Source organism: Rhinolophus hipposideros (genome assembly GCF_964194185.1).
Source record: "Rhinolophus hipposideros genome assembly, chromosome: 11".
Lineage (NCBI taxonomy): Eukaryota > Metazoa > Chordata > Mammalia > Chiroptera > Rhinolophidae > Rhinolophus > Rhinolophus hipposideros.
Genome location: NC_138057.1, coordinates 23,690,631 through 23,703,728, shown reverse-complemented (window position 1 = coordinate 23,703,728; position 13,098 = coordinate 23,690,631). Strand labels below are relative to the sequence as shown.

Genomic DNA, 13,098 nt, shown 5'->3' with positions numbered 1-13,098 from the left:
AATAACAAGAGGAGAAACTTAAACACAACTATAATTTCGTTAAATGTAAATGTCCTAAATCAGTATTTCTAAAACTTTGGTCAAACCAACAGACCATCAAACTGTACTAGCAATTATTGTATTATCTATCATTAAATTTGTAAGAAGTCAGTCTCACTACAGAATATCCTTCATGAAGCAGTAAAAATTATCAATATTATTAAATTACGACCGTTCAGCACACCTCTTTTATAAAATATCCTTCTTTATATATCCCTCTAGTAATATTTCTTGGCATAAAATCTCTTTTGTCTGATATGATTATAGCTATTCTAGCCCTCTTAAGATTACTGCTCACGTGGTATATCTTTTGTAATCCTTTTATTTTCAATCTATTTGCTTTGAACATAAATTTTATCTCTCATAGACAGCATATAGTTGAATCTTGCTTTTTCACCCTGTCAGACCATCTGTACCTTTTGACTGGAGTTGTTATTACATTTACATTAAAGTAATATCGATACGGTTAGATTTACATGTACCAATTTACTATTTGTTTTTCTGTCTTACATCTTTTTTCTCCTCTGTTCCTTACCTAATGCCTTTGTTGGTCTAAAACATGTTTTTAGTATACATTTTAATTCTTCTACTGATTTTTAAACTGTTTTATTTAATTTTCTCAGTGATTACGACAACCATTGTAACTCAATCTACTATTAATTAATGCTAATTTAATTCAGAAACTTTGTTCTATTATAGGTCCATTTCCTCTCCTCCACTGTGTTATTTTGTGTGTGTGTGTGTGTGTGTGTATATAGTATATATTTACATATAAAATCTGTAATAAACCATAGTATGACATACAACCAGAAATATGTAACAATTATAAATCCGTACTCATATGACAACAAAGCCCTAAAATAAATGAAATAAAAACTGAAATGATTAAAAGGAGAAACATACAAGTCAACAATAATATTTGGAGATTTCAATACCCTAATCTCAATAATTGACAGAAGAACTGAAAAACACTAAGGATATAGGAGACTTGAGCAAACATATCACCCAACTTGCCATAACTGACATATTCATAGAACACTGTGCCCCCAAAACAGCAGAAAACACATTCTTTTCAACACATTCTTTTCAAGCATTCTAGACATTCAAGAATGTTCTAGAATGTCTCTAGAACATTCTTCTAGAGACATCAAATGCTAGGCCACAAAATAAATCTCCATAAAACAAAAGATTTGAAATCATACAAAGTGAACTTTCCAATCACAACCGAATTAAATTAGAAATCAGCAGTAGAGATAAATTTGGAAAATTTCTAAATTCTTGTAAATTAAACAACACACTTCCAAATAATCTATGTTCAGAAAAATAGATGTCAAGGGAAATTAAAATAATTTGAATTGAATGAAAACAAAAAGTACAACATATCGAAAATATGGGATACAGCTAAGGCAGTAGCAAGAAGACAATTTACAGCTTTGAAAATCTGTTATTAAAGAGTAAAGGCTTCAAATCAGTAATTTAAGCCATCAACTTTAAGAAATTAAAAAAAGAAAACTAAACTCAAAGCAAGCCAAAGAGAGTGGAAATAAGAAATTGTAGCACAGATCAATGAAATAGAAAACAAACAAAAAAATAGAAAATCAATGACAATAAAAAATGTCTTTTAAAATGATCAAAAAAAACAAGTCAAACCTTTAAGTAGACTGACAAAACAACACATAAAAGGCAGGCAGGTTGGGCGGCCAGTTAGCTCAGTTGGTTAGAGTGCGGCGCTCTTAACAAGAGGGTTGCCGGTTCAATCCCCACATGGGCCACTGTGAGCTGCGCCCTCCACAACTAGATTGAAACAACTACTTGACTTGGAGCTGATGGGTCCTGGAAAAACACACTTAAAATCAATTTTTTTTTAAAAAAGGAAAGCAGGTTAACAAAATTATGAATGAAAGAGGAGATATCACTATTAACACTACAGAAATTAAAAGGCTTGTAAGGAAATACTTTGAACAACTTTGTGCTAGCAAATTTGACAAATTGAATAAAATAGACAAATTCCTATTAAGACATAAATCCCCAAAACACTTAAGAATAGAAAACCTGAATACACCTATAACAACAAATTGAGTAATTAAAAAACCTTCCAGCAAAGAAACGCCCAGATTCAGTTAGCTGCCAGTTAGCTTCACTGGTGAAATCTATGAAGTATTTAAAGAAATAATACCAAGCCTTAAAAATTGTTTCAGGAAGTGCAACAGATAAAAAATTGAGGCTAATTCATACAACACAATACTACTCAGCAACAAAAAGAAACAAAGTGATATTTACAACATGGATGAATTTCAAAAACATATGCTGAGCAGAAGCCTGTCCAAAAAAAAAAAAAAAAAAGGACATATTGTGCAATTCCATTTAAATGAAGTTCTGGAAAAGACAAGCCTAATCTATAGTGAGAGAAGCTGATCAGTGTCTCCTACAGTAGGGAGTGAGCTGCTCCGGGGAACTTTTTGGGGTGATTGAATATTCTGTATCTTGATTGTGTTGCTAGTTACATAGGTGTATCTATTGGTAAAAACTAATTGAAATATACACTTAAAGTGGGTACATTTTGTTGTATGTAAACAATTCCTCAATGAAGTTTATTTTTAAAGGGAAGATATAAAATAGCAATCTGACTACATTTGAAATTATATGCATAAAAAATAAGTGGAAATGGGGAATAAAAACATGAAAAAATTCTTATTTCAAATGGATAAAGGTACTAAAAATACTGTTTCCTATATGAAGGTTACAATTAGAAAAAACATAGCTGAATGCTTCTGAAATTTTTAGCAATAATTATCAGAAAAACTAAATGCAGCATATATAACCTCAAGAACACAAGTGCCATTACAAATCAGATATGAAAAAATGAACTATGCAAAAAATTGTGTTGGTGATATTTTTGCACATCTAAAAAACCTTCAAGTTAGTCTCCCAGTATACAATTATTACAAAAACAAGTTTACAGAAATACACAAAACACTGAAGTTTACAAAAACTAAAGTTACACTTGGGTTTATAAACTCCAAATCAATTTAGCAGCATAATGCAAAAGTGCAAAACTATCAAGCTTTTTGAAAAATGAAGGAAAATATATAATGTTCATTTAGGAAAGGCCTTTTTAAACAAGACAAACTCCTGAAGTCTTAAAGAAAATGATTACATTTCAAGATAATTTAATTCTTCCATAAAACATAATGATCATTGCAAATTGTACTTTCCATAGATGTCTTCAACAATACCTCCCTTCCCACATGCTTTTCTTGTGAAATGTGACCTTGACACTCTTCTCAAGAAGTGGAGTCTACTTTCTCCTTCACAGGATCTGAGCAGGCTTGCAATGACAGAGACTTGTGACTTCTGAGGCCAGGTAACAGAAGGTGCATGGCTTCTGTCTTGTTCTCTTGGGCCACCCTCTTCTGGAACTCAGCCGTCATGCTGTGAGGAAGCCCCAAAAGTCATATGGAAAGGCCCATGTAGGAGTTCTTGATGACCGTCCCAGTTAAGTTCCCAGCTGACAGCCAGTGTCAAAGAGACTTTGAGGAAAGGAGGCTTTAGCTGAGGGCAAGTCTCCAATAACGGACTGCTTTAGTTTTCAAGTCTTTCTCGCTTAGGTCTCAGACACCATGGCACAGAGAAAAACCATTGTGCACTTTCTGAATTCCTGACCCATAGCATCTCTAACCATAAAAAAAGGCTGGTTGTTTTATGTCCCTGTGTTTGGGGTAACTTGTTACATAGCAGTAGTTATAGGAATGATCAGAAATTAAAATAAGAAAGTGGGCTAAAATTTAGAAACATTGAAAAAAATATATTATCCAGAAAATATAGAGTTAATAACATTGAACAAGGAGAAGTAAACAACTCAGTCTAACACCATAAACAAGAAATTTGGAGATGAAAAAAAATGAATATATGCTCACCTCTATTAGACTGACACAAATTTTAAAGATTAATAGTATCAACTGCGACTGTGTGAAATTAAAGAATTTGGGAAGACAGTTTGGTATTTCCTATCAAAATTTAAAATGTTCACATCCTTTGACTTATCAAGTTCACTTCTAAGAATCTACCTACAGAAATACTGGCACATGGGCACAAACATTTTTCTACACATGTGTTTAATATAGCATTCTTACTAATAGCAAAAAAAAAAAGGGGAATCTTTTTGATGTTCATTAGAGAGGCATAAATAAATCATAGGATATTGATATGATGAAATCTACAGAAAAGTTTAAAAGAATGGGGTACATTTTTAAGTTAAAAATGCAAATCACAGAAAAGTCAGTAGGGTCTCCCTGGAAAACCAAACAATCACACACGTGGTATATAGAAGAATGGACACAAGTTACCGTCAGTAGCTACCTTTGGGGAGAACAAAAAGGCAAGGACTATTGTGGTGAGGTTTAGGTAAATTTTTAAAATTAAAGTATTTTTCATGCTTACACACATAAAAGTACAAAAGTATGTATGGGATGATACATTCCAAATTTAGAATAGTGTTTAGTGCCAGTGTGGGAAAAGGAGAAGCTTCTATAAGGGTTTGAATACAAGGAGATGGGGATCACTGAAGGTGGCCTACCCCAGGGATCATCCAAATTGTTGAAATGCCTTTAAAAAAAAATGGACATGGAACATGAACAGCAAAAATTAGAGAGCTTTGGATGGATTGGTATTTCCCATATCGTGGGTACTCCTCCATGTTGAGAAATATTCGAAATGCTTTCAAACATTTAAGAACTCTCCAAATCAGGTATCAAGTTGTGACAAGTGTAGACCACCCAAAAACTATGATATCAAGTACTTCTGTCTAGTCACAATTAAAATCTGAACCTGTTCAATGGAACGAGGGGATTCGGCCTTGAGCTACACAGCTTATACAATTTATAGAACCAACTTCATTAACTTGATGGTCATTACTTATTCATCAAGGATTATTCATCCATAGTTCAATGTAGAACTCTAAAATCTCCAGTGCATATTGGAGCCTCAATCATTCACTTTTTGTCAAGACTCATCACAAGTTACAGCTAGGAAACACTTCTAGTTACAAGAACAGTACATTTCAATATTAAGGATAAATATCCAGACTATGGCACAATTAAATTACTTCTATAACACACTTATGTGCATGTGTACAGTAGCATCTGATTGTTTGGATTTGTATATTCCAAGTTCTCTATTCCCTGAATTATTCTGGCTTTTTTTTAATGTGCTGAATGTATCATTATTTGGGTGTTTGATCCTTAAGCAGAGGCAGTTTTTTGTTTGAAGAGGGCTAATTGGAAAAACACTAGGTAACCAGAGGACATATAAAGAATGTGCTGTGACTGATACAAATATTTTTTTAAGTAAGCTTAAATGCATTTTTTTTTTCAAACTAACACACATCCTCTATCATTCCTCAGTCCTGTTTGCTCAGCTGAATGTCCACAGGGTCCAATTTTCCCTCCAATTGCCCTTGCACGCTAATATAATTGCTGCTCGTATGGGTAATTGGTCAGCCTAGACCAGCGTTTGTGTGCATTTGCTCAACTACAGTATCTGGCAGCTTCTCAAATGATTTTGCAGCATTATAATGCTATCGTGTATTTTCAGTTTTTGTCTCTTTAGAAGAAGACTAAATATTATACATGTGCATATTTAAGGATGCTTCAAGTGCTTCAAAAGCAGGAATATACAAATATATATTCTCTTTTTAAGCAGCTGACGTTCCATTTATCAAATACAGAGTAAATGAACTTAAGTCTCCAGTGCATAATGTTGTCCTACCCTTCCCCATTGCTTTCCTCCCTAAACACAGCTAAATTAAGTAGATTCAAACAAACTTTAGCTTAAAAAAGATAAGCCAGTTTCATTTCATAATGCCCTTGATGAATCAGTAAAAATAATTAACTTTAGTAATCCCGATTTTTGAGTACATTTTTAATATTCTGTTTGACAACATGGGAAGTACACACACATAGCATTTCACTTGCATTTCAAAGTGTGATTGTTTATTCTCGAGGAAAAGCACTGGTACAACTGTTTGAGTTGCAAGCTGAACTAGCCACAGTTTTCATGGAACACCATTTTTTACTTGAAAGAATAACTGACAAACTGGTTTTTCAGATGTGGTTGGTTATATGGCAAACATTTTCTCAAAACTTAGTGAAGCGAACCTGTCATTTTGAGGAAAACCACTGACGGTATGTGGTTACCAATGATAAAATTCAAGTTTTCAAGTCAAAATTAGAGTTTTGAAAAATGCAATGTGTCATTACAAGCTTAACAGCCTTCCAGTACTTACTTTTCTGACAAGATCAGTGATAATATACATTTTTAAAATTTAATCTAATTTATTTTATACAATGAAACATGTCAACCCTTGGAAGATCCGTGTTACTCCAATATTTTCCAAATAACCAATGATGTCATGAAATCATGTATGAGTTAAAAGAACTTTCCAAAGTGAAAAAGAGACCAATAGATTTTAATGTAACAGAGTATTACACGATTCTTGGTATTGTTCTGGTCCAAAACTGCAACTAAACTTTAAAAAACAATCACTTGTTGAGTATTTGTGTTGTATCAAAGAAGAAGTGTGCAATCACTTGAAGAGACTATTAAAATATCGCTCTGTTTTCCAATTACAGATGGTCCCCTACTTACCACCGTTCAACTTAATGATTTTTCAACTTTACAATGGTGGGAAAATAATACGCATTCAATAGAAACCAGCTAGGGTAAGCTATGATGTCTGGTAGTGTAGGTAGATTAAGTGCACTTTGAATTTACAGTATTTTCAACATCCATGAGTTTATCGAGATATAACCCCATTGTTAAGTCAAGAAGCATCTGCACATTATTTACATAAAACTAGATTTCTCTAGATAGTTCAACCAAAATAACAATGCAACGGATTGAATGCAGAAGCAGTATGAGAATCCAAATTTCTTTTATAAAGGCAGATATTAGAGATTTGCAAACAATGTAAAATCACAGGTCTGTAAATAAAAATACACTATGTTAACATGCAATGGGTTTATTATTATGTTCAAATGAATTAATAAGTAAGCATTTAAAATACTTAGTTTTAATTTCTAATACGGTCAATATCGATAAAGACTACTACATAAGCAAAAACTCTTTGGGGCCTGCAATAATTTTTATGAATGTAGAGGAGTCCTGAGACCAAAAATATTGAAAATCATAATTTATCTTTACTAAGAAATCATCATTATCATAAATGCTGCTTAAAATCAGAGCAAACAAAACTGGAAAAGGAATAAGATTAAAGTTTTATACTCCTTGAAAGTTTGCAACAATTTGCTTTTACTTACCAATGCAACACAGCTTATAGTCTTATATGCAGTTCTACCCAATCATTTAATTTATGCATTAACCTAAAATATTTATCAACATTACTTTTCTGGCAATGAAAATGTAAGAAAGAATTTGAAAAATATAGTCAAACCCCTATCTTTTATCCTCAGGGTAGTTTTTACTCCTTCACTGTTTTAAAGATATACTGATTTGTCTTTTCAGATGACATTTTTGACTATACTAATATACTTCTCCTGTGTGACTTCTCCCAAATACAGGTAAAGCAATTAGTTGAGACTTTGGAAATTTGTCAATATAAAGCACCCAGAAACACTTAGAATGTAACTCCATAAAAGCAAAGGCTTTAAGCAATTCAGTATCTGTAGATCTAAAATAATACCTAGATGTATATTCAAACTCTACACATGTTATTTTAAGTAAATTATTCCTTAAAGAAAAATATTGCCATAAAAATGTCTGACACAATAAATGCTAAATAAATTGCGTGACTTAATCTAGCCATCAGGGTCATCTTTAAGACAATACGCCTAATCTGGAATAATGTGTTTGTCAGTTTCAACCCTACTATGTATACCTGGTTCTTTCTGAATATGTAACAGATTTTGAGATTATGGTAAAACAATATCCTAAGTCTACTAATTATGCATAATCATCCAAATAGTATAAAACTAAAAAAAAAAGTGTCCTATCACACATTTTTTAGTGTTAAAAATCTAGAATTTGGGTTGATTTCAATAAATAACAAAGTAGTGGAGACAGTCCTATGTTTTTAAAAAATATTTATTTAAAAATAAGATTTCTAAAAATACAGTACATAATACATTTCAAGAGAAAACTCCACAATTTAAATTAAAAATAATCAGCAAAGAAATATAGAAATATTACACGAATAAAACTAAATCACTAAAATAAATTAAAAAAAAATTTTTCTTAAGGTAGATACGTGGTTTGTTTTCCGTTTTAAGAACCAGTGTAGACTCTTCATTTAACCAAGTACATACATATATCTCCGATACATGACTTGCACCTGTGATTTTCCTCACTCTTCTCAACTTTGCCTCTTATCTCTCAGCTACTATTTTCCTTATTATTGTTAGCACTAGAAATGTTATTGAAGATTTTCTTTAAATGCTCTTAGGGGAACAGACAAGGTAAAATAAGCAGTGCAGAAAAACAGCACTCAAGAGGTAAACAGATGCACTGAATAAAAAAATGCCTGACCAATTTAAAAATAGGATCGTTATATGGCACTCGGAACATACCATTAATAAATAATAAAAGTTTTTTAGTTTAGGGATATAATATTAGACACAATTTGAGGTTGATGCAAAATTTTAGGAACCTTAAAATATCACAGATTTTGCCTAATCATTAAGCTTGCTAGTCAGATGTTTTCAAAAGACTAATTCCAGGGATACAAAGCTCATACAAGCACAATACATCTGTGCTCAGTCCTCCCAACAACCTATCTTGCTCCTTCTCGGACTCACGACTCACTTGTCTGAGTATGTCTGACTGTGGTAGAAATTTTCCCTATCATATTGTTTAGTTGCTTTATTTTACCTATGCTAAAGTAGAATTTTTTTTTTTTCAATATTCATCTCTGGAGGACAGCGGATAGTGACGAACTCTCTACTACCCAATAATTTGAACAAATACCCACATTCAGCCACATTATTTTAAATAATACAAAATACAATAAACAAGCCAAATAACTCAGAACTGATACTGTGGCAACGAGATCTAGGAACGCAATTGTTGATAATTAGACAGACACATAAGGTTGCTTCTTCCCATTTTGCTTTCAAATTTTGCTTTTACCTCTAATGGCATATATATTTGTACTTCTACATATCATTCAAATCGTCCTAAGTCACGTTTCATGTAAGTTTCAGATTTCTTTTTTTCCATTCAGAATCCACTGCAAAATCATACACTGTATCTACATTCAATGAGAGAATTTTTGATTAAAAATAATGCAAAACATTCTCAAATGTGATTGTCTACTTTTCCAATACATACATACTGCTATCTTGCCAGAATTTTTAACCATTTCAGCCACAGTTTTAAGGACACTAAATTATTGTTTGGAAAATTTGTGGGAAAACGTAGGAAACCAGAATAGTACACATAGCAGTATTACATTTGGACAATTACAAGTACTTCTAAAGGGTGTTTTTTCCCATTTTGTGTAAAATGAATCGCTAAGTAGAACTAGTTTTTAAAGTAACTCTTACTCTAACTTTTTATGTAAAGTGAGTAACAAATACAGACTTTTTTTTTGTAAAGTTCAATTTTCTATTACAGTTTTGTTTAAATCAGGTACACTTGCATTTCCTCTTGGGAAATGTTTACATATATATGTATATTTTTAAAGTGTCTTTAATTTTATCTTTATCTGCAAAATAGACAAATGCCGATACCATTTTTTTAGTGCCACTAAAGATTACATACACGCACATACACACAAATGCAGAATTCTTCATTTGTAATCAGAAAGGGCCCTTACCTTTTCTTTTTAGCATTTTGTTTCAGCACTTATTAAAAAAGCCCAATGAGCTATGCAGTTCATTTACAGAAATAAAGGTAGACTTCCTATTATTTCTCATGTATTCCTGCAGAAATAAAGCAAAATCAAAATATCTTGTGAAAAATGCTTCAATTATCTTTTGTAACTTCAACCTATTAAGCTACCTTTTAAAGTAGCCAATCTATATCAAAATACAAAATGAAAAAAAAACATACTTAATCCACGTAACTCAAAAAAAAGTTCAAATGAGAGACATTTAAAAATCAATTAAATTGAGGCAGCAGTGTGCAAAAACTAAGATTTGTTCATCAAAATGGTTCTTAGTTAACATTAAATGCTACTTTATGAACGCAAGGATGTGAGAAGAAAACTCTCAGTCAACCAAAAACTCTTTGGTACAAGAAATTAACATGTCACTCAATGCTAAAGTGAGTAGCACCGGGATGTCTTAGTTGTAAAGGTTGTAAAAAAAAAACACTGACTTCAGGCACTAGTAGGTTAAAATGTCACCAATGCACACTGGCAAGAACATGGAGCTTGCAATATGCAGACAACCCTTCCCTGTAGTGAACAGTCTGCGCAGTTAAACCCTGTATTTAGTCAAATAGGCAAGCCAAGCCACAAAAAGAAACACACCTTTTTTGTTGCCTTTTGTTCACATCATTGTTTATATATAAAGTTATCACTACCAAAAAGATCAGAGTGTGGAACAACTGTGGCAAGCACTGCATTACAAGTTACAGGGATTCACAACACTAACAGATACGGAGAGCTGCAGGGTATCAGGGACTCCAAAGTACCCCAAGTTTCAAAGTAAAAATCACCCTTTATATACAAATTGTTGATTTTTACCCTGGTGACAAAATGTACTAGAATACTTAGTATCCTTTCTTTGCAATAGGAGACTTGTGAAAAAGGTCCCAGTTATTTCAAGTAAACTGTGGGCAATCTACTCATTTCTCCTCAGCATTAAATAGCTGCACCTTTCAGGTTATTCTTAACGCTTCATGTTAGCACACACTACGCAATTATAATATTTAAAACAATTTCTCAAAGGCATCTGACCAGCTGAAGAAAATCAGCAATATAACTTCCTTAGATAAAATAGCTCAAACTAAATGCTTACATGCATTAAACAACTCTTCCAGTAAAATGGTATCAATGAGATAAGGCTAAAATGACTGCAGCACGGGGGGGTTCTGATGTCACAGACACTGAATCCAGTCTCCCCTGTTGCAGAGATGCTGATTATCCATGCTCAGTCTAGCCTTCTCTCCATAGTAAGTTCCTCTATTCTCTTTCTCCAATTTTAGCTACTTACTACTCATTTGTACTCTGTGTCCTCTACGGTGGACTAGGTACAAGGACATATAGTGAAAAAGTATGTAATGATAGTGGAAAATACTGGCAATACCAATGACTTAAGATTTTTAAATACCATTGCTTCGGTTTCAAATTAGCACTAGCAGGCAATATTACAACATCTGAAAAACAGACAAAAATACAGTAAATTTTGTTGTTAAAAACTGCACAATGATAATGAATGGAGATGTCTGAGGAAACAGTCACTTTCCTGAAGTGAAACCATCATCATCCCAAAGGCAGCACAAATGCTAAATACGGATACACAGAATAACAACATTGGTTCAAACTACTTAAAGCAAGCTGGGTCTATTACTTTCTTACCTACTGTAGAATATTCTAAAATTCAATTGAGAATGGCTAAATTCAGAGCATAATGAAGTTTGTGATTTACAGATAAATTCAGAGGATGAATGTTAGAACAGATGGTAACAAATGTGGACATTGAATAATACACTCACTCATTGGTTAATTACGTGGTTAATAATACTAGCAAGTAGAACATACTAAAGGTACATGACTCACTAACTACCAATACTTTGCCAATACTTATATTTTTAAAGCAATAGTAGTAGAATTGGGTAAAAAAATCTAATACTTATCTCTATTAATAAATTACTTAATGTTTGTAAGTATACAAACTTTACCAAAGTTCTAGATATAGCTACATATATGACAGGTCATGTCAAAAGCTTATATAATGAAGCAGCAATAGTTTAGCACATTTGAGCTAGGTGATGTATTCCTCCATAAACCCTAAGGGAAGTAGAGACTAGAGACAAATCCCGGGCGAGACTTGCAGCTTTGTTCCTATTAATGCCATTGTAAACCAGAGCTGGACACATTGTGATTTTATAGCAATACATATTAGCACACTCGAACTGCCCTGTGACCTACCATACAGACAACTATGCGGCCATAATCTAAATTATTTCACACTTCCTGATGGGGAGTAACGTCCTAACTTAAGTTTTCATGATTAGCATTCAGAATTAATATACCTTTTTGGGTGGAACATACATTCAACTAATTACTTGTATGGAAGTGACTTGAAAAAGCCTGATGAAGCATAGTTATAATTAGCCACCATCCTTAGAGAAAAATACCTCTAGACATTAGCAAAAATTCACTGATGTTCATTCTGACGGAAGTTTTAACTTCGTTGCTAATACTGAACTTTATGTATTCGTATGTTCACACTCTCTACTTCTATTACTTTAAAAGTAAACTATGCCTTCCGTTAAAAGAGATTAACGTATTAACTAAAAACTCAAATATAGCTATCTGTGATGTTAACCACAAACATTTTTAATACCACTCTTAAGCAAAATAGTATTTTTCTTAAAATAGGACATCAGTTAACTTAGTATTTTTAAAATATGTCTTGGTTACAAAGCACCAAAAGTTCTTTAACTGAATGCCTCCAGTTTGGGGGCTAGTGAACTCAGTCAATATTTGCTGACAATCTGGAGCCCATAAAGATTGTTTTAAGAAAAAGAACAACACCAAATATAATTGTTCAAGAGGTGTAACTTAAAATATCTAGGTAAAACTCTTGCACTTCCAGAAACCCAATTAATGACTTTGCTGAAATAAAACATCCTTTAAAATACATTTTGCTTAAAACGAAATGGAATGTTTATAAGGAACTACTTCATCCAACATATAGATTACATCAGTTACTTCATGGTTCATAATAATTTTCTAATGTTCAACATCATTAGTTATTTTCATAATATCCAGAATACATAATAAATCAGCTACTAAAGAAAGATACAGCTACATAACTCTGAGTAGGAAAGTTAAAAAATGAAAAGTATAAAAAGAATTATTAATCTCTTATTATT

General features: G+C 32.5%; 1 protein-coding gene across 2 annotated transcripts in view; it reads right to left on the bottom strand.

Annotated features, from left to right (window-relative positions):
- Positions 1-1,707: 1,707 nt before the first annotated feature.
- ZDHHC21 (zDHHC palmitoyltransferase 21) overlaps positions 1,708-13,098 on the bottom strand; it is a 76,419-nt gene continuing 65,028 nt past the window's right edge. The window contains exon 8 of one of the 2 annotated variants that reach the window (XM_081067803.1): positions 1,708-1,872. In XM_081067803.1, coding sequence (XP_080923929.1) covers positions 1,834-1,872 — 39 coding nt within the window. In that variant the 3' untranslated portion in view covers positions 1,708-1,833. Of the gene's footprint in view, positions 1,873-8,121; positions 9,975-13,098 lie in introns of those variants that run through there. The other variant, XM_081067812.1, reaches the window with a different exon arrangement.